We start from the raw sequence: 22182 nt of genomic DNA, 5'->3' as shown, positions 1-22182 counted from the left end.
CGAAGCCCACAAAGCCCACAACAAAACCAGGGCTTTGAAGCAAGTGTGAAACAAAATGCAGGACACCAATTCGAAACTTCTCGGACAGTGTGAAACACATGGGTGCCAAGCCAAATCTGTTGCAATTGTGGCAACTCCTTGGAAATAACGCATTAACCCGTGAGTGTGAAAGGTACCTTAGCGGCAAAGAAATGATCTGGTCTTTTTGCATCTAAAGGAAGAACAATGACATTATACCTGAAATGCTTACTTACATACACATACAGAAACTGGGGTGGGGATGGGGGATCATTGGGAAGGTAAGATCCATGAGGTCTCAGAATAGTTTTAGGTGGGTAGCCAAAGTGGTCAGAAGTAGAACAGCAGGATTTGAGTTCAGTGGCACCTTAGAGACCAACAAGATTTTCAGGGTGTAAGAACTCCCTTCTTCAGATACAGTAGGAATGGAGATCCCTGAGCCTTTATACCCCAGCCAGAAGGTGAGAGAGGTGTAGCAAAGAAGGGTGTCAGGATGTAAAGGTACAATGCAGCTTGATTAGAGCAGAAATTATCATCTGTAATGAGATAAGAATCCTATGTTCAGCCGTGGGGGGGGGGGGTGACATTGTTCTGAATTTGTGAATGAGCTCAATATGGGAAATGGCCATAGTGGCATTTGCAGAGAGTCTTGGTGAGTTAAGGCATTTTCTGAGACCTCTTAAAGACCAACAAGGTCTGGAGACCCAGAGCTCCCTTCTTCAGACATCTGAAAGGTAGGTTAGGTAAGTGTGCCTGGATCTAAGTCACCCAGTGAATTTTCACTGCAGAGGAGTGATTCAAACCTACATCTCCCACATCCTGCTCTGAATCTCTAACCACTATACTACACTGGCTTGGGGGGGGGGGATGATGTTGAACAGTAGCAAGCAGCCAGGCCTAGGTAAGTCATGTGGATGTGTCAGGTAAATCTTGTGGTGGTTGCTTCTAGGCCATGCCCAATGAGTCCTCTCTCAAAGGCCAAAACAGTCCTGGAAAGGGCCCTGCCTGAATACTGGCTAAACTGAGATGATTGCCTAGCATCAGCCACTAAGGACATGTAGTTAAAGTTACAGGTGCTCTTTTAACTATTTTGGGTTTTTTTAAACTACTCTTTTTTTTTAAGATTTCAGATTTTTCTGCAAATTTGGGGCATTTTTCAGTTATCTTGTCCATTCATGGCATCAGTCTCTGAATTTAAGCATCACAGATCCAGGCCACTTGGCTATTCGTATGCAAGACAAGGGCTTACAGGGGGCATCTCATGTTCCCCTCCTGCACCATGTTCTCTTTTCCTTCCCTGCCCCCCACAGCCTCTTCCCTTTTCCTGCTTCCTTCTCTCCTTCCCACCCACCTTTGTCTGTCCCCGTTTTCACCTTTCACTCTAAGGCCCAGTTGCATGGTGCCGGCTGAGCCAGGCCCAGTTGCTGATAGGGAACCTGCAAGGATTTGTGTAGGGTACTTCACTTTTTCCTGTCTTCCCTTCCTCACACTATTTCCTCTTTCCCTCCTCCTGGCAGCCTCCATATGCTCATCTTTCCCTATATCTTCCTCTCCTTCAAAAACAATAAACAACTTACCTTTTATCTTTCCCCCATCTTCATCAATATTTATTAATTCACTTCATTTATATACTGCCTTTCTCCACAGTGGAGATCCGAAGCAGCTTATATTGTTCTCCTTGCCTCTGCATTACCCACACAACAACCCTGAGAGGTAGGTTAGGCTGAGTGTGTGTGACTGGATCAAGTCTCCCAGTAAGCTTCCATAGCAAGGTAGTGGTTTGAACCTTGGTCTCCTAGATCCTACTCTGAAACTCTAAACACTACACTGACTGGGGTGGGGGTGGGGTTGCTGTTCAACAGTAGCAAGGAGCTAGGCCTGGATATGTCAAGCAAATCTTGTGGTATCAAGTCACCTGTTGATTGCTGAAGAGCCTGGGCCTGGTGAGTCCTCCTTCAGAGGCCAAAACAGCTCTGGAAAGGGCCCTGTCCCCTCCCCCTACCGTTTCCTGACAGAAACCAAGCCTGGAATACTGACCTAATTGTTACTTGGTTGCCTAGCAACAGCCACTGAAGGCGTCTGGCTAAAGCTACAGGAGCTCTTTTAATCATTTGGGATTTTTAAAAACCCTTAATGTATCTTTTTTAGATTTTAGATTTTTCTACAAACCTGGAGCATTTTTCAAGTGTGTAGGAATTTCTATCTTGTCCATTCAAGGCTCCAGTCTCTGGATTTAATTATCCTCTGATCAGCGCCGCTTGGATATTAATTAGAATATAAGATTCTGCATTTAATCATAAGTAAATGCAGAAGGCTTTAGTAGAAAGACTGTAAATGTTAAAATATTTCCAATCACAGAATTACATTTTTATAAACATTACAGCCTGATCCTAAGAACATTTATTCAGTTGTAAGTTCCACAGAATTAAATTAAACTTACTCCCAAATAACAGCACATAGGACAGCAGCCTTAATATCGGGAAAAGAAAAAATGGTCTTACTTTTCCTCCACGGGCAAAGGCTTCTGCCACTTTCCTGTTGCGTCCACCATAGCATGTGGTGATCAGATCAGCAATGCCACAACTTTCCAGAAATGTATTTATTGCTACAGAGCCCTTGCAGAAGAGTTTTGAAAAAGCAATCATTTCCATGAGACCCAAACGAATCACAGCTGCTTTGGTGTTATCACCGAAGCCCAGCCCGTCACAAAATCCAGCTCCTACTGCCACAATGTTCTGAATCCAGAAAAGCAGGGAGAAAAAAAACCCAAAATTAAAAGTCATGAAAACAACAGAAGACACCCTTTAAGGTATTAGGTAGCCTGTGCTGATTGTAAGCACTTAAGGTAATCAGATTACAGATATCATCAACAATAAGACCACTTTATAGTATTTAGCAAATATATCTATCAGTTAAATTTTTTCACATAGTTACTAATGAATGCCCACAAATAGACAAATGCATACAAACTTGTGATCTGTAATGTGATCCATAGAGACACTTAGCAAGTGATGTTGATAACTGCAGCAATTTCCCAAAATGCATAGAAACTGAAGCTAAATACAAACAAATCGATATACTGCATAGTTTCAATCTTTGTACAAACCTGTCTGACTACTACACATATTCTGAGGCCCTGTTTTGGGTGCCCCTGCATTTCAAGATTAGGTGGGTGGCAACCCAAGAAAGGGTCTTCTTGGTCATGGCACCAAATCTTTCTCCCCAGAGAGACTCACTCATCCCCCCCTTTTGCCATCTTCCACGAGTGGGTGAGAACATTTTTATTTCATCTGGCATTCCCCTGGTAATCTATTCTTCCTGTTTTAATTGTTGTTTTTTTAGTATGTGCATTTTAGCTTGGTTTTAATTGTTTTAATGATGTGTTCTTGTTTGTTTTATGGTTAAGATGTGTTTTATTTTGTATGTTTTTAAACTGTTCGCCACTTCGATAGACCTTATGAAGAAAGGTAAATAAATCAATAATTTTTAATTTGCATGTTTGGATGCAAATTATGAGCTTCCTTCACAAACAGTTGGAAGAAAAGTTTCTTAGTGAGCTTTGAAACATTTTGGTGCATTTACACTGTCAGCAGGCAAGCAGCAGCATGTTGCCTAAGGAACTATGCCAGGTTCCATTTTCCTTCCACATCGCCTAGGTCATGCATTGTGACACCCTGGCTCCTAGAAGGCTGCTGGAATGTGCATCCTTCTCCCCTCTCAATGTGGTGTGTCCTGCTCTGAGAACTGATGCTACTTTCCCAGGTTTCCATGATGATGATTAGATGGTTGGATGATGTCAGGCTATTGCTTGGGACATTTAAAAAGTCACTGTTTCCGCTATGGGTAAGTAAGGAGAGAGTCCCAGGAAGTTACCAAGTTTTGAGCATGGTCCATTGGCTACCTGGTCTATTGACAACAAAGCAGACAGAATATTTACTTGAAAGACATCTCTTTTTTAATCAGGAGGAGCAAGGGCACTCAGCTCCTGGTTTTTATCATGTGTAACGAAAATGTATGATGTTATTTACAAATTTTGTCAGATTATCAAATCATTCAAAACATCATAAGCATTCTTTGTAATATTTTAGTAGCTAAATGAACCACAAACATCTACAGAACAGCAGCTGGCCTAACATTGTTTGGGATTACTAACTTTTAAGGCTCCACAGATCTCCACTGTGTCACAGTCATCCACTACAGAAACTCTGAAATTCGGGGTTTGCATTAATTCTTTGAAGATCTTCCCACTATTTGGATTCTTGCAGCCTGGGGAAAGAAGTACAATAGATTAAGACAAGCTGGGTACCCACAAGGACTTTAGGGGGCATCTCATTTTTCCCTCTTTCACTGTTTCCTCTTTCGCTTCACTCAAAGCCTCTACAGATCCTCCCCTCCCTCCTTTTCAGCTATCAACCAACCTACCTTTATCTGTCCTCCCATCTTCAGCTTTCCCTTCTTCCCTCTACCTGGCAGCATCTCCCTGAGAAAACTTTGCAAGGCCCAGCTGCAGAGTAGGGAATGCACAAGGACTTGCAGTAGACCTGCCCTAACTCCATGTGAGCCCTGGCAATCTCTTGGAATTGCAACTGGTCTTCACACTACAAAGATCAGAGAAATTTCCTCCAGCCTAAGGTAGGATGCATGTCAAAATATGTGTAACCCATCCTGTATGACACGTGCATGCATCTTGCAACACAGATACATAAAAAATAACACAGAAAATCATTTTCAGTGAAGTGAGAAAGTAAAATGTATAATGGAAGTGAAGATGTCATGTTTGCTCTGTGTGACTGTGCAACCTGAAAGTAGGAGGTGCTAGTATGTATCAGTTCCAGAGACTTATGGAATTACAGAAATTGAAATGCTTAGTATGGATTTTTGAAGGTAGCTTAACAACATGTAATTAAATTTTTTAAAGTGAGATCCTTATCCTTACACTGCAATGACAGTGTAAGGATAAGGATACAAGTTATCTAAGGACAAAATACAAAAGGTTGGTTCAGTCCAGCTAGGCTGTTAAGAACAGTTTCTGACCCAGTAGCTTGGGCAAAATAAGAGCAGATTTAATGTGAACGTCTCAAAATGGAACAGAAGAATAGTAGCTGCTTAATCTGTCCTTCTTTGGCTGCCTTTCCCCCCAAGAACATTCTCTCCAATCTGTTTTCCTCTCCGGGGGAAGAAATATTTTTATTTTACTTATTTTATTTATAGTCTGCCTTTGTCACAGAAGTCTCAGGGTGGTTTAAGGAAATTAAAAGTCCACAAAAATACAATTTAAAAAAATTACAAACTTGCAACAAACCGTAAAAGCTACTACAACATCCCTTTCCTAGAAATGTCTTGCTGAAAAGTTCTGTTTCACACATTGTATGAAGCAACATTAGTGTGGCAGCAGTCAAGACTTCATCAGGTGGACTGTTCCACCACGTGGGGGCCACAACAGAGAATGCTGAGGTACAGGCAGCTACTGATCAGGAGGTTGTCGTCTCTAGATCTCACTCATTTGCAGGATGGCCCCTTTAAAAGCCTTGCTCAGATAGATGAAGCTGCTGCTGCAGTAGAGTGTATATGGGCTCCTGTGAACTGGAAAGCAGCTGGGGCATGATTCTGAATTGGGGGGGGGTGAGAGGAAAGGGCTAAGAACCACTTCTCTCCTTCCTTCACTTAAAACTTGGAGTTTTCTGAGGATATTTGGGGGTTGTTGTTTTTTCCTTTTCAAATTAGGTGCTGGAACTATGATGTTTGCCTACCTTGGGGAGGGGACTCTATTTGGGTGGTAGATGGTGCCTGGCATAGAAATGTTTTAAATAAATAAATACACACAATACATGGACAGAAAAACACAGGCCTTTTGTCCTGGGCTTTCTTTGTTTATATTCTGAGCACCATGTGGAGCAATCAGCACACTATTGCTATGGTCAAAGGCGGTGTAAAAAAACCTTGAAGATACACACAGCTACCTATCACATGCAGTTTGATCCTGAGTAAAAGAGACTGTGAGCCAAGCTACAAGTGACGAATGACACTTGAACGGCAAGTGAACAGTCTCACATGTATTCCTCCCTGTTCACTTGCGCTCCACTTTATCACACAGTGATCAAGTGGAGCGCAAGTGAACAGTCTCTGTCATTCATCACTTGTAGCTTGACCCTGAGTCAAAGAGTTGTTCTAACCTCATTTATGCTCATGACCAACAGTAGGATTTTAGTGTAACTTGAGTGATCAGTATTTCTTTTGAGAAGGATTCTTGATCATAATGACAAGTAAATAATCTTTGTTTATACTGCCTGTGGGCTCAGCTATGCCTTATAGCTTTTTCACCTGTTTATTTTAAAATATTTTTCCCCTTTGGCAAATTACGTTTTCTGGATTGCTTTATAATGGAGGGGGTGGAGACAAACATTAACACTTTCCTCCTTTCCATTTTCTCACCGGGAAATCAACACTGAGCTGCATTTCTCATAGTTTCAGTAACATTATAGGTGCCTGTAATTTTTTTCCTCAGTGCTGTGGTACAGGCCTGCCAGAGAAATGTCCTGTCCTTTTAATAGAGGCTTAATATGTGGAAATAGGTAGTTGAAGCTTTTCATGACATGGAAGTAAATAACATCACCTGGTAAATAACATCCCTTTAAGTTTCTGTTGAAGGGCCATGACATTTTTTATACATGTAGTTGGCAACGACAAACTTACTTGCAAGAGGGCTGGCAATTTTGGCTGCAATATCATAAGGCATGGTATTCTGCAATAGCACCCAAGGCATGAATAAAGTATTTTCACAGAAAGATAACTTTCTGATGTCTCATTGCAGGTGAAGATCCGCAGATGCCACCTAAGTTATTGATGGTGGAAAGTGCCATCGAGTCATAGCTGACTCATAGCGACCCTGCTGGGGTTTTTCAAGAGACTAACAGAGGTGGTTTGCCATTGCCTGCTTCTGCAATCTTGGTCTTTGCTGGAGGTCTCCCATCCAATTACTAAACAAGGCTGACCCTACTTAGCTTCTGAGATCTGATATTAGGCTTGTCTGGGCTATCCAGGTCAGGGTATCCAAGTTATTACAGGATGTAAATAAAGTTGACTGAAATTATTCAAAGTATGTGAGTTTATCTCCCCACTATGAAGGGCAATTTGTAAACCAAGGGCCACTAGCGATTGTAATTTATTGAAATATAATTAATTACCAATGGTGGTTTCACAGAACTTTTCCTCTGCCACTTCATTAGCTATGTTGGCTCCCATGAGCACGCTGACTTCTATCTTCAGTTTTTCTCGAATGATGTCTGAGATGAGTTTCAAGCCTTCAGGACTCTCATCTACTCCCTAGTTAACAGAAAAACGGCAATGAAAGCTATGATTTTAGAACATAGTTTCATGCACTGAAGTAGATGAGACACATCTAGCAACTGTGATGTGTTTACTCAGCTATGCTACTGTCTCTAGTCACACCTTCCAGTAGCAGTGACAGTTGATTATGCTATGGTCTGAATTGCAAGTGGTTGATGAGGCAATGTTAGTAAATAACTGTGCTGAGGAAGAATGGGGAGGTAGAGAAGGAATCTGAGGTAATTTCTACTACCTCCCTCCCTCCCTCCCTCCCAGAGCCATTCACACCAACATCTTTTTTCTACAAGAGGAATAAGTTCATTTTCTCTGCCTTGGAAGGGTTCAATGCTTTTTGGGTTGGTGGATAAAGCAAGGAGTACAAGCTATAATTATTTACAGTAGGCGATAGCAGAACTCTGTTTTAGAACAGTTTCAATTTCTCACACACCCCAACTTTATTGAAATTACAGGCTGTATCTACTAGAGAGAGAGAGAGAGAGAGAGAGAGAGAGAGAGAGAGAGATTTCACTTGGAACTTCTCAAGTAGACCCAGAATCTCAGCCTATTGAAACAGAGATAGCTTGTCTCTTGTCCCTCAATCCCTTCACAGGTCACTAACCCCCTATTCCCTAAAGTAACACCAGATACCTGCTGTAATCCTGCCTCTTCACCTGGCCCCTGAGCCCTATGTACCTAACCACAGATACCTAAGTTCTTGTCCTTCCCAGGGAAAGCTTACTATCTACTAATCTCCTATTAGTTTACCATGTTTCTCTGTTGTGTCGCTTCCCCAGGCCCTATCTGCAGCAAAAATACAATTTTCCCTCCTCCTAACTCTCTCTCACATGGGTTTCATTGCTTATCAATGGCTGATGCTGCTATCTGTATACCCCCCTCTAGGCTGGGATTTGCTGTAATGCCTTGGAGGGTAGAACTAGAGGCTGCCCATCACAGCAATCTAACCCAAGGAGTTCACATTCTGAAAGCTGCCTTAACAGAAAAGGGAGGGAAGGAAGGCAGAAATGGGGATGAACAGAGGAAGAACTTGTGCTTAGTTCAGCGCCATATTTAGGCATATTTTCAGCAGGGGACAGGGAGAAGTTCTCTGTTTGATGGTGAACTTGCTGTTTTCAAAAATGAATAAAAATTCTTAGAATGTGGCAAATGGTTCAACTCACATGCTAAACATGGTAAACAGACATTAAAAAGATTGTGGTATACAAGGCTCCCAACTTTTTAATTGGTCTTGCTCCAAGTCTTTAATAATAGCCTGATAACACAGAAAAATATCAGAAGATGCTTTTCCTGGCATGAAGATAAATCAATGAGAATTTAGTTATTTACTTCATTTATAGTCTGCCTTTCTCACAGAAACTTAAGGTGGATGGCACAATTAAAAACAGTATAATGCATACAAGCAGCAATGCAATAGAGCTGGATACCACAAACAACATAAAATGCATGGATTACAAAATTAAAGGACAGCACAACAAAACAGTGTAATAAATACTATGAACAATGCAGTGAAAACTGCCTAAAATTTCACAGACATTAACTACAACCCTACTGCCTTTATAAAAAGGCCTTCCAGCATCCAGTTTAGGATGGACGAAGGACTAGATAACCAGGGCCGTTTCCAGATGGCTTACCTTCACGTGGGACATCGCGCCTCGTTGCGGGGAAAATGCGAAATATTGCGTTTCCTCGCACGAGTTTTGCGCAACGTCACACAAAACTCGCGCGAGGAAACGCGATATTTCGCATTTTCCCCGCAACGAGGCGCGACGTTCCGCGTGAAGGTAAGCCATCTGGAAACGGCCCAGGAAGAACTGAGATCGATACACTCTTATCTTTTTCTTCCAGCCAGGTCTCAGTCCTGCAAGCCAGATAAATTTTACTGTCTTCCTACAACCCAGGAAGGAGTACAATTTTATTTCTCATCCATCCACTATTCCACATTGTCAACAGAGCAGCTTCACCTTTTATTTATTTATTTATCTAATTAATTCGATTTATATTCCACCCTCCCTGCAATAGCAGGCTCAGGGTGGATTACATACAATATTAAATTTATACAATACAAAAATTTATGTATCAGGTTGTTATTAAAAGCACAAGAGCAGAGCCATTAAATGAGCTGGCAACCTTACATATGATTATGAACATGAACACGGGCCTTTGCCAAGTGGTCTGGCACGCCACTGTTTGGAACTATACCTTTTAAAAAGGTCTGGAATTACCTTGATTAGTGAAATCCCGATGGTTCCTGATTTTACTTTGCCAACAAGCTGGTCACATATTTTCGGAATGAACTGGTGGGGTATAACAAATATTAGAATATCTGCCCCAGATGCTGCTTCTACTGGATCTGGTACAGCAACCTAAAACACAAATGAAAAAAAATATTAAACTCATCCATGGCATGGCAACTTTGAGTGGCATACGGGGACTTTGGCCAAATCAGGATTTCCAGATACAGCCATTTAAAGAGAAGCGCAATGCCCATGCTATGTGCTTGCTGCATCCAAGTGTACCTCATGGTTTTCCCATAGCAATAATAATGTATGAAGCTGCCCTTTTCAAAATTACAAACATGAACATTAAGGAACACCCCTTAAATTTCCAAATTACTAAAGTGAAAAGCATGTTACTCATGAAAGGCATTAATAAACTGTTGTTTTTAAAGCTCCCAGGAGCTTTAAGAGAAAACAAATTTGGGCCTCATGGGCAAAATCAGGCAATTTAGAGAGCAATCCCAAAAAGGTCTACTCAATCCTACTCAGGTCTACTCAAAGAGGTTTACTCCCAGGAAAGTGTTCTTAGGCTTGCACAATAGCCACTGGAAAAAAACCATTCCCTAATCTACAACAACTAGGATTAAAGAATGAATAACAAGTTTCAAAGCTTGTAAGAGACTTCAGTTGCTCCTGTTAATGGGCCTAAGATTCCTTGTGATTTCTAGATTAGTTCAATTAACTTGTATTTGCTCTTGTACCTATGGTCTCTTTTTAAATGGCAATTCCTCCTGCATTACGTTAATCCACAGTTACATTTGAGTGGAATTTTCCCTTCTCTCTAGGGTTGCTTGCCAGTCTCGAAGCAGGACCTGAGATCTCCCAGATTTAAAACTGATCTCCAGATGGCAGAGATCAGTTTCCTTGGAGAAAATGGCTGCTTTAGAGGGTGGACTCTGTGGAATTATACACCACTAGGATCCTTCCCATCTCCAAACATGGCCCTCCACAGGCTTCATTCCCCAAATCTCGAGGAATTTCCCAAGCAAGAGTTGGCAACTCCATTTCTTTCCACAGATTGCTCGCCTAAAGATCACTGCTTTCTTAATTCTTTGTGCAACAATAAACTCATTTCAACATTTCTCTTTGGCTAAGTGTATAATCTTCCACTGGAAGAAGAGATCTTCCTTCAACAGAAGATCCCTCAGGTAGAAGGCAAACCAGTCTCTATTTCATAGCGTTAAATGCTAATATAGCCCAAACAGTGGGCCTTCAGACTTGAAACTAAGCTGCTTTTATTTAACTTACCACATTAGGAGGCAATTTATGACCTGGAAGATACTTCACATTTTCATGTTCTTGGTTAATTATCTCCGTGAGTTTCCTCCCATTGATTAATTCTTCAAACACCCACATTTTTATTACTGGATCAAATCTGTTGGATTTCTGGATATTTTTGCCAATGATTTTTGCAATAGCAGATCCCCTTATTGAAGAAAGAAAATAATTTGGTTATAAAAATACTGTCATGACTGTTTACCAGAAGTACCTATTTGTGTAAATCAGGAACTATCACAAGTAGGATTCAGGTCACTTGGGTTTAATAAAGCTTAGTATGCTTTATCTCCTGCAATAGTGGCAAGTTAGTTTTATGGTCAAAATTCTGTATTCAAATCCCCATTCTGTGATGAAGCTCACTTCATGACTTCCCTGGGCTGGATCACACCAGTTTCTAAGGGTGTGCGCTTCGGATTTCCGATTTGGGTTTTTAACCGAACTCCCAATTCAGGAATCCCGAAGCAAAGCTTCCCAAAGCAATTTGTATCACTTTGGGAAGTTGCGGGCAAAGAGCAACACTTTCCTTGCTGCTTGCAAGTGGCAAGAAAAGTGTTGCGTTCAAAACGCTGGCTGCTTTACAGCTAATGGGAGAGGATTCTCCTCTCATCAGCTGAAAAAAGCCTTTTAAGTGCCCTCCACTTTTTTCAGCTGATAGGGGATCCCCCCCACAAGGCACTTCCCTCCTAACAGCCTCTTGTGTCAGGGGAAGGTGCTTTATGCTGGAGAAAGGCATTGCCATTTCCAGAATAGGTAAAAGAGATACAATCCCGTCTCTCTGCCTTACCTACCTCTCAGAATTGTTGTAAGAGTAAAATGGAAGAACCATGGGTATTATCCTGAGCTTTTTGGAACAACGGGGAGTATACTGGTTTAACTGAGAGATGCCTTATACAACACTTTTTGTGATCTGAGTATGTTTATTCTGAGAACTTCACAGCAAACTTGCTCACCAGGTCAACGTACTTCATTCAAACTCTCTTGACTACATCAGAGGCAAGATCCTTATCAGAACACGTCTACATTGCTTACAGTGCAATCCTAAAAAGAGTTACTCCAGTCTAAGCCCATTGAAATCAATGGGCTTAGACTGGTGTAACTCTGCTTAGGATTGCACTGTTAGTGAAGTTTGTCTCGAGCATAGCACTGCATCAAGCAGCTTTGACATCATCGCAGTTTGTAGCTTCTGCTGCCCAATCAAAGAATTAAACCACTTTATTTACTGGATAACTGGAAATATGTCCTGGGATTATGATCATTCAGGTTATTAAATTGACAAATATATAAAACATGGAATCACTTGCTCTTTGTCCCCTCTTTTTCCCCCTTTTTTTATCTGTCTTATTTGTACCTGCATAGTCAAAAAAGGACTGTAAGATTATCTGGGTTTATTAGTAGCCATGAATGGCACACAGAAACATTCAAGCAGTAAACCTGAATTCAAAAGTCTCTCAAACTTTATTTTCTCTTTTGGAAGTGGTGTATGAGTAATGGGTGATGGCTGCTGTGAATAAACCAGGAATCAGTAGGATGCAGTGGTTAAACTAAGTGTTGGATCCATGTTCAAATCCCCCTTTAACATGAAACTTTCTGGGTGACCTTAGGCCAGTTCCTACTTATGTCTGAAGAAGGGAGCGCTGAAAGTCTAGTTTGTCTCTAAGGTGCCAAAAGAACCAAATTATGCAGTTCTAGTGCAGATCAACACTGCTGCCCACCTAAAATCAGGCCAGTCATTCTCTCTCAGCCTAATCTACCACGTAGCAAAAATAAAAATGGAGGTGAGAAGAGCCACATATGCCACCCTGAGCTCCTTGGAGGAAGGGAAGTTTGAAAATACACTACATAAATACATAAATTCAGGTGCGCTCAGTTTGCCAAATAGTAGACTCCCTGCTCATATCCAGAAAACAGGAATGAACTGTAGTGGTGAGTGTTTGACCAACTGGTAATTTGAACATGTGTACATGTTTGCAAGTGAACATAAAACACAGCATAAAATGCAGCCCTGAAGAATGAAATTGAGGGTGGGGGTGATGGATTAGGGTTTTCTGGGTACAGAACTAAAAAAAAATTAAAGACAATAACTTATTCTCTATATGCTCCTTAAAATTAAAGAGTTAAGCACATGAAATAATCCAAACTGAAGGAGGATGAGAAGTAATCTCAGGTAACAACCAGATAATTTGTCAGAAACAGATCTCACGTTTGCCTGATTAAGAAAATCCTTCTTGCTCAAGGATGCAAAATTCTAAGAGGCTAGCACAGCACCAGAGCAAGTTCTTGCCTAATTTTCACCATTAACTTTTTGTTTTGATACAATAGGAAGGACTAACTAATGAAAAGAAGAGGGGAAACCAGAATAAATCTGAATAAATTGTAGAAGAGACATTCTATTTAATATTCTAGTTTACAAAGCAAGGGTTTATAGCGTATCTGTAATACAAACCAAAGATAGAGGATTTGTGTCAGGTGTGTTACCCACAGCTCTTCCATAATGCCTGCCTGATGTATTTTTCCAGTACTGTTTATGTTCACAGGAGCAGCCTGGTTCCCGAGACAGTCTTATCTAGGATGGCTCACCACAGAGACCTTGAGAGAGACCTCCTTTCGCTTTCCCACCTTCTGTACTAGTTGGGTAGACACCGAGGGTGGGGGCTAGACGAAAGGGGTGATATACTGTAGCAAGCACTTAACACGTCATTCTCAACAAGAGATCTGTGTACAGCCAAAGCTTCTTTTAGCCTTTGGATTATCTATGGACACTTGTACTTTCTGAATATATATTCTCTCAATAAACAACCTTTGACTCAAGAGACCTTGGATTTCTTGCTGCAAGTGGTGGGAGATGAAATCAGAGTATCCTGCTATCCATAGACTGACAATTTGGCTGCAGAATTTTACCTGAGACCCCCTTATAAAACAGTTACAATCTGTATCTTTTTCCAGTCTCTTCAAAACGTTAAAAACACAGCTCTCCATAACTATGCATCTTGATGAATGCATGATTCATATCACGCTTGATAAGACGGAAGCCAAAATATACCAGGGCTTTTCTTCAGCAAGCTTATTTGTTGTCAAACACTAATTAAACACACCCAGAACACATGATGTCCCTTATGCAAAGGGTAGTCACATCCACAAATTATACCCGTGAATGATCCTCCCACTGATTTGGGCAAGGGAAACATTTCTGGAGGCAAACATTTTATGGATACTGGCTCATATGAAGCCATCAATGCCATGGTGGACACACTAATTCCTGAGGGGCGCACCATTTTTTCACGTCAAAACTTTCTGCTGAGTTCAGTGTCTGAACTTACATTAAGAATGACAGATATCAGTTTCCTGGACTGTTTTTTCCCCGAAATGTGCATACTCAGCCAGTAGAAATCCCTGTTTGCTACAGAGACTCAACAAGGATGCTCAATATTTTGCTGGGGGATGGGGTTGCTTGCAATGTTTTAAAGTATATGACGTTGAAAAAATAGGAAATGCTCAATAATAAACTTTCTGCCCTTGAATCAAAGGATAACTTGCATATAATTAATTATCATGAAATTGTTAATCTAGCTGAAAGTCACAATGCATCATTTGACTATTTATGAGAAGAAGAATTTGCTGAACTGTGAAATTTGGGCAGTGTCTTGTAGACTATACAACCTTGGAACAGGCTATCAGGTCACGCTAACAAAGCTAAAAAAGCTAATAAAGACATTCCTATCTAAACAACATTTTATCTCATTTCTTTTCAAGAGGTCTATTTCTTAAAGACTCATAGGGAAGTTGCACATTTTCAGTTATACTTAATTTTATAAAGGAAAATGCACACATGCTTTTAAAAAATAGCAAATCTGATTTCCTATTAATCTTAAGTATAATAACATTATAGAAAAAATAAAAAACCAAACCCACCCATTCTGCACTACATAATCAATACGCCAGGCCGTTTAACATTTATCTCTTCCTTCAAACAAACTATGCGCACTCAGATTCTGGAGAATGGTAAATATTTGGACAGGATGGGGGATTCAACTCTGCATTAGTGGTCTCAAGCACTGAGCAAGAGGATTGTATTTATTCCAGAGTTGTATTAACTTACCAAGACAATAGGATTGTGTAATCTTGCCTATGTGAAGAATGGCAGGCAACTTCTTGAATTCAAAAAGTGGCCATTGCTTGGCAACCATAATAGTTTTGCCAGAATTCCTGGCATGGTTTCTGTCAGTAAAAGGCAGGGAAGGATGAGGTAGGGCTCTTTCCAGGTCTGTTTTGGCCTTTGAAGGAGGACTTATTGGAGCCACGCCCAGATAGGCTTCCCATCCCCCTGCCTGGGGCAAGAAAACCCCTGCCTCCACCTGCCACCCCTGGCCCTGCAGGGCCAACAAGGAGGAAAGGCTCAGGAGGAGTAAAAAGTGTGTGCATGCACTCCTTCTCTATTATTTCAGAATTTTAGTTATTTCTCTGGCCTAGTGCCTATGGTTACCAGGCTAAAAGTGGGGCCTGGAGTTTTCCCAGAATTATGACTGATCTCCAGACTACAGAGAGCAGTTCCCAGGGAAAACAGCAGCTTTGGAGGGTGGACTCTATGACTTCACATCCACACTGAACTCCTTCCCCTTCCAAAACTCAACCCTCTCCAGTAGGCTTACCAGCTGCCCACCTATAGCATGGAGCAGCAGGAGAGAAAAAAATGGGAGGGAAATGACAGTGAGAATACCATGATGTCATTTCTGAGTAATAATCACCCAAAAGTGACATCATGGCATCTGTGCTGCTCTAGGAACTTCCCCAAATCTTTATATTAACATAAAAATTGGGAGGATTTCTAGAGCGTCACAGATGCTGTGATATCACTTCATGGTGCTCACCTAGAAGTAATATCATGGTGTCAATGCCATTTCCACAGCCTCTTCCCCCCAATGTTCCTGGTTGCTGCCAGCCCTGTTCCCCAGACACTACCTCCCGCGAATCTCCAGTAATCCCCCAAAGCAGAGTTGGCAACCCAATGAGCATTGCTACTTGTGCAGCCTCCACTACTTGGGCCTTGCAAGGCCTGATGTACCAACACAGGTCAACGATATCAGAAGCAATGATCCAGGTCAGAAGCCTCAGTTAGAGTTGCCTAGACACAGCCGGAAACCTCCAGGAGAATTTAAGGGGCAGGGACTGAGGCTCATAGAGTTTGTCAAAAACCAGAAGTGACATTACAGCACCGGAATGATACTGGCATACTCCCCAATCCCCCCCCCCCATTTCGTCAACCACAGTGCTTCAGATGCTGGTGAGCAAAATACTGGGTTGGTGGGAAGACTTCCACCACAGAGGGAGATCTGACAATCCGGACCCCAGGACAAATGTGCCAAGACAGGCCTAATGTATCGTCCGGCGACGCCAGCCTTTTGTCCGCCCTCACCACCAGCCCTGCAGCAGCAGACACCCCCTTTAGGCCCTGCAGCACAGCCTCTGGCAGTACCTCAGTTGCAGGAGCCCCTCCAGGCCTCCAGGCCTCTCTCACCCTTAGGCCAGTTGCAGCCGATGCCCAGGCACAACTCTGGGGAACAGCCTGCAGCCACTCAGCAGACTCACCTGTCTCCTGCAGTTGCCCAGATGGCGCCACTTCATCCAGGCTCACAGGAGGTTGCCATCAGCACGAGCCAGGCTGGCACAGGCCCCAAGATGCCAAGGGAGCCACTGGGGAGGGTTCAGGGCAGCAGGGGTGAGCCAGGCAGAGAGCAGACCAAATGCCCCACCCTAGGCGGGGATGGAGTGGGTGGGGCCAGGAGACTGCAGAGTCTACCCAGCCCTCCTATCAGATAGGCTGAGAACAGGGCCAGTCAGGGAGACTGGGTGGCGACTGGGGGCAGAGCCAGGGAGGTGGGGCAAGGGGAGGCCTTTAAATTCAGGTTCCTGTGAAGACAGAGGAGGATTTTGCAGGGAGAGACAGCTGGAGTGTGCTGCTATTCCCAGGGAAGGAGAAGGAACACGGTGGTGCAACCCCCTTCCCTGCCCATCTGAGGCCAGAGGACACCTGCCTGAAAAGCTGGTAGGATGGCAGGCCATCAGGAGAGGGCGCCAGTGAGGGAGGAGCCTCACATGTATCTGCCCAATAGTGGACCTTAGTAAATGCCCAATGATGTTTATTTTAAGGGAATTCTAAGCAATTAGAGAGGCAGTCCTTGGGTGGGTGTGTAGAGACTTCTTGGAAGTCACTTTCTGTTTCAAAACAAGAGGTGACATCATAACACTCTAGGAATTTCAAAATTCTTGCAGTTTTCTCCTCCCATTCCCCTCTCACTGCTCCATCAAACAAGAGCAGGAGAAAGGGAGCATCATCAAGAGGTCCCTTCCCATTACCAGGTAAGTGGCAACTCTGGCTCAGCAAAATCTGGGAGATTTGGGGTGTAATGTCTGGGAAGGGTAGAGTTTGAGGACGATGTAATGTCACTTCTGGGTGATGTTCTAGGCTGCCATTTCTAGTCTTTAAGGTTTTGAACCATAGTGACTGGGGAAAATTCCTAAAACATCACTATGTGGAGGCCATTTTTTCTCTCCCTCTTCAATTCCAGACAATCCTCATGTCCACACTTTGTTTCCCAAGTTGTTCTCACCACTATATCCTGGCTGCTGCCTTTGGAAAATCCAAACTTAGCGGACTCACTCCACAGAAAATAGGTAAGAGAAAGATAAACAAGAGCGGGTTGAGTCATAGCAGAAATGGGAACTTTAAGGTCTTAGTTTCTCTTGAAAAGCCCCAAAATGCAATGTTCTTAGATCAAATCAATGACCATTTTTGTAGTAAATTAATTTGATTTACTAATTTAACTTCACACAGGTATACTACAGCTGGTGATTAAACTGCAAAGCTATAGTTTGGCAGCTAACCAAGCTAGCAGCAAGAATTCTGAAGCAATTGTGAAAAATAAAGGTCAAGCAGAACCTTTCCAGCTAATAATAGCAATTAAGAAAGCAGCGATTCATGTGTAGGGATTGTTTTGTTAAGATTGTTAAACACTGAACTTTAACATCTATTTTAGTGCTATAAAGGAATGTTACTCAGCAAGATATGCTTGACATTTAAAGCCCGGGCTAAACTTCAAAATTTCCCTATCTACACTGTGGGACTTCAACTTGTAGCCAATTTCATGAGCCATGTCAGCGTTTTGCAAGGTTGTGTGATCCAAAATAACATAAATTGCTCTGCTATAAAGTTTTTAAAATCTGTCTTTGTGTGCGTGTAAAGTGAAATCCAGTCAGCTTATGGAGACTGTAGGGTTTTCAAGGCAAGAGACAAACAGGGGTGGTTTGCTATTGCCTGGACCCTGGACTTCCTTGTTGGTCTTTCATTCAAGTACTAACCAGGGCTGACCATGCTTAGCTTCCAAGTTCTGACAAGACTGGGTTAGCCTGGGTAGGATTGCCAATGTCCAGGTGGCAACAGGAGACTTCTCAGAATTACAATTGATCTCCAGATTACAGAGATAAATTCTCCTAGAGAAAATGGTTGCTTCAGAGAATGGACTGTATGGCATTATACATTGCTGAGCTCCCTTCCCTCCCCAAATCCCACCCTCCCCAGCCTCCACCCCCAAATCTTCAGTTTGCAATCCTAAACTTGGACCATTCAGGTTAGGGCAAATAATAAATTACAACTGATTTATGGTGACTACTTATGCAGTTTTCAAGGCAAGAGATGAATGGAGGTGGTTTGCCATTGCCTCCCTCAACATAGTGTGAGAAGTAGATTTAATGAAGAATATTTTATACACCTTTATGTGCCTTTATTACTGCCATGCATTATTATTCTCAGGAGCTGATGTAGTATTTGTAACGAAACCTGAAACAAAATGACCAAAGCAGAATGTATGTTATGTATGTTAATCACTGTGAAGACTAAGACTAGCCACTGTGAAGCTTGCTATAAGGTAGTTGCACCTGCAATACACCTGCTTGTGACTTGATACAGAAACTCCTTAGTGAAGCTGCTTTATGCTAAATGTAGCAATAGAAAAAGGGGAAAGAAAAGGTGTTACTGAAAGAAGGAAGCTAGCTGCGAGTTAATCAGATTAGCTGTACCTTTCAAGGCTGAGAAGAAGCCCTAGAGAAGATGAATGGGTGCTAAATGCAACCTCAAGCACATTCCTCAGGAAGGGAGAGTGCTCCCCTCCCATGGAGCCCAGCATACAAGGTTGCCAAAAGCGACATTGGGGCACCTTTAGTAAAATGCTACATGGACCAGAAAAGGGGGCAGAGTGAAAAGCCTATGAAAGAGATGTGTGGGAAAGGAAGAGAGATGTTTCTCCTAGAGATAAACCAAGGACAGATAAGATAAGCAATGGCAGTCGGGAAATATTGTAATTATGCTGTTGACCAAAGTTATTTCTTCCAATAAGCATACCCCTGGACTATTTTATCATTAGAGGTGGTAGCCCACTTGAGCCAATGGGGACCCCAGCAATATCTGAGAGAATAGAATAACAAATTTTGTAATTAATCAAAAGGTATAAAATGCTTTGCACAGCTATTGTAGCTTTGATGAGCGTTGGACACGAGGGGATCCTTTACTCTTTGTGTAACTTCTGCCCCTCCATGTTTAATAAATGTAGTAGACTTGCTTCATTCACAGGACTCTGCATCTCTCTCTTCTTATGATTGGCTGAGGGACAGTTGGACCACAGATTGTGTGGAACAATAGCATCCCTGGTCTTCCTGGTCTCCCATCCAAGTACTGACCAATGCCAACCCCACTTAGCTTCCAAGATGAGAGCTATCTGATGAGATAGGGCTATTCTGGGCTATACATGCTGCAAGTACAGATTTGATTGCCTGCACTGTAGCCAGTGGTACATTACAGTGCTACTTCATGACAGCCTTTAGGATACCTTTTCCATCTCTAGGAATGGTTATACAAAATCAAAACTGTTATGCCTCCCTCTGTTAAAGGGATATGCACCAAGTTACTGGCCTTCTTGGGAAAGGAGTACAAATCTCCACTTGCCAGTTCAGACTCTAGTAGAGGTTCGGGTTCCTATTCCTCCCTAATTTTTACTTCAAAGAAGTCAGGCAGGCAATTCTTCTAGGAAGCCAGACATCTTTTTTTTGTTCCTTAAAAAAGGATATGTTCTTGGAGTATTACATTCTCCCAGCACTCAAATGTATAACATTGCGTTGCTGGAGCAGATAGATTGGTCTACAAGACAGCATCACAACCGCTCTTGCAAGTATGGTGTGTGTTAAATTTGGTTGTGCAGTTAGAACAGCCATATATTGAACAGTCACAGCATCTGTGATATAACTGACAAAACAATTCCCTTCCCTTGTCACCTTTCAATAAGTTCTTGTGTTAATTCTTTCAAAAGGAAACTGGGTCTTTCCTCACTGTGCCACGAAATGCAAGAACACTCATGCAGCCCATGATAAGCGAACAAACAAGATGGTGAACTTAACCATGATGGAATAAATGATATAACTCTTTAAGGTGCCACTGGATTTCTGTTTTATTTTACCCTCTTCCTCCATAGCCCCGTACTGCTATCTTTTGAAGTTTATTTTGTGTATTTTAGTGTGTTCTCTGAGAGCTGTTTGCCCATTCTCCAGTATGAAAGCGCCTATCTCTTTGTGTTTAAATTACCGAGTTCCATCATTATGCCCCCTTCCTCTCTAACAGTGCTAACATTCAAAAGATCTTGAGGTAATATTGCAGTAAAGTACTTTCTTTAATCATGTAAAACAACCTGCAATGCCCACTCAATAAAAGCAAAGCACTCTAAAACAAGAGGTGTCTATTATTAGTGTCAATTCAGTCACGGTGTTCTTCAATAAGAAGTCTTTAAACAAGACGTTGGCAGCCTTATTATAGAAGCAGCAGTTTACAAATGTTCTTTGTAATATTTGAGGGGAGAACAACAGGAAGTGATGTTAGATAGCTCTCATATCACTTTATAAGAAGGGGGGGAAAGCCACCAGTCAAATGGTATCACTGGAGCAGTCTATGCGTATGTTGCTTCCTTTCAATCCCATCCCTCACTCCCGCTTACCAGGAACTCAAGACCTTTCACCACTGCAAGGAACTTTGGCTGTGAACCTAGAAATGGGAGAAATTGTCACCATCTGGCAAATCATGAAGAATAGAGCACCATGTCCTCTGTATTGTGGTGCATCTCTGGCGTGGTATGAGTTGGAACTTAAGAAGCCTGCCTGCTTGCCTCTCACTCTGAGTGTGTCTTTGTGGAAAGATTTACAGTTAAATCTTAAGTAGAGTTACTCCAGTCTAAGCCCATTGAAATCAATGAACTTAGACTGGAGTAACTCTGTTTAGGATTTCACTATTAAAGTACAGACTGTCAGACTCATGTGAGCTCACATGAAAATCTGACAGTCTGCATTTTGACTAGAAACTGGTGCAGTCCTTCCTGTATCATGTGATCTGTCACAACTTTGCTCCATTAGTGGGAGGTTCCCACTCATTCAATAAGTAAAAGTTTTGTATGACCAGTGTGGATAGGAGTCTCATGATATCTCTCTTCCTGGCTACTGTCCTGTCCTTTCCTTTTTTTATTAGAGAAAAAGACAGCAATAATTTAACATTGAATTTGCATCATTGCATCTAGTTAACGAATAACCATTATAAAACACACCTCTGGAACACCATGATGCTCCATTACAATACTGCTATAACATGTTCCTCTTTAATTATGCTTTGTACTGAGTAAGGTTTGAGTTCATTAGCATCTTAAAGACCAGCAAAGAGTTTCTAGGGTATAAGCTGTTTCTTCTTTTAACAGTGCCATTCTAAGCATACATACCCTTCTGAACCTACTGACTGCAATAGACTTGGAAGAATGTAACTTTACTTAGGACTGCATTGTAAAAATGTTAAAATATTTCCTAACTGTTCAGAGCAGCTGTAGATAGGGCCAAAAGGCAGCACACAAATGAACAGATCAATTAAAAATGTCATCAAAACAGAAAGCAAGATTAAAAAATACCAAAGCTCCATACTTCCTATCAGCTTAATTGATTGGCTCATAATAGCCAACTCAGGTATATAAGGCTTACAACATATCTCTAAAATGCTCAGGCTTCAATTATGGAGAATCTCCAAGGGCAGAGGAGTTCTACATCTGTAAAAAATTGCACTTGGTAAAAAAAATTAAAAAAGAAAAAAGAAAACCTCTGGGGGAAAAAATTGCACTTGGAGGTATAGCACTTTAATATAACATGTTGTTGCATGACCTTTATTTAACTATAGTTATTGTCAAAGTAGAACCAT

General features: G+C 41.8%; 1 protein-coding gene across 1 annotated transcript in view; it reads right to left on the bottom strand.

Annotated features, from left to right (window-relative positions):
• Positions 1-22182, bottom strand: part of LOC129325304 (glycerol-3-phosphate dehydrogenase [NAD(+)], cytoplasmic-like) — a 35324-nt gene that overhangs the window by 8268 nt on the left and 4874 nt on the right. Inside the window, exons 2-6 of the mRNA XM_054972974.1 lie at positions 10887-11064; positions 9585-9725; positions 7203-7341; positions 4172-4284; positions 2520-2753 (exon numbers count right to left, since the gene is read on the bottom strand). Of these exons, the coding sequence (XP_054828949.1) occupies positions 2520-2753; positions 4172-4284; positions 7203-7341; positions 9585-9725; positions 10887-11064 (805 nt within the window). The remainder of the gene's footprint in view (positions 1-2519; positions 2754-4171; positions 4285-7202; positions 7342-9584; positions 9726-10886; positions 11065-22182) is intronic.

The sequence above is a fragment of the Eublepharis macularius genome, chromosome 2 (assembly GCF_028583425.1).
Source record: "Eublepharis macularius isolate TG4126 chromosome 2, MPM_Emac_v1.0, whole genome shotgun sequence".
Classification (NCBI taxonomy): domain Eukaryota; kingdom Metazoa; phylum Chordata; class Lepidosauria; order Squamata; family Eublepharidae; genus Eublepharis; species Eublepharis macularius.
This window is presented reverse-complemented; position numbering and strand designations above follow the sequence as displayed.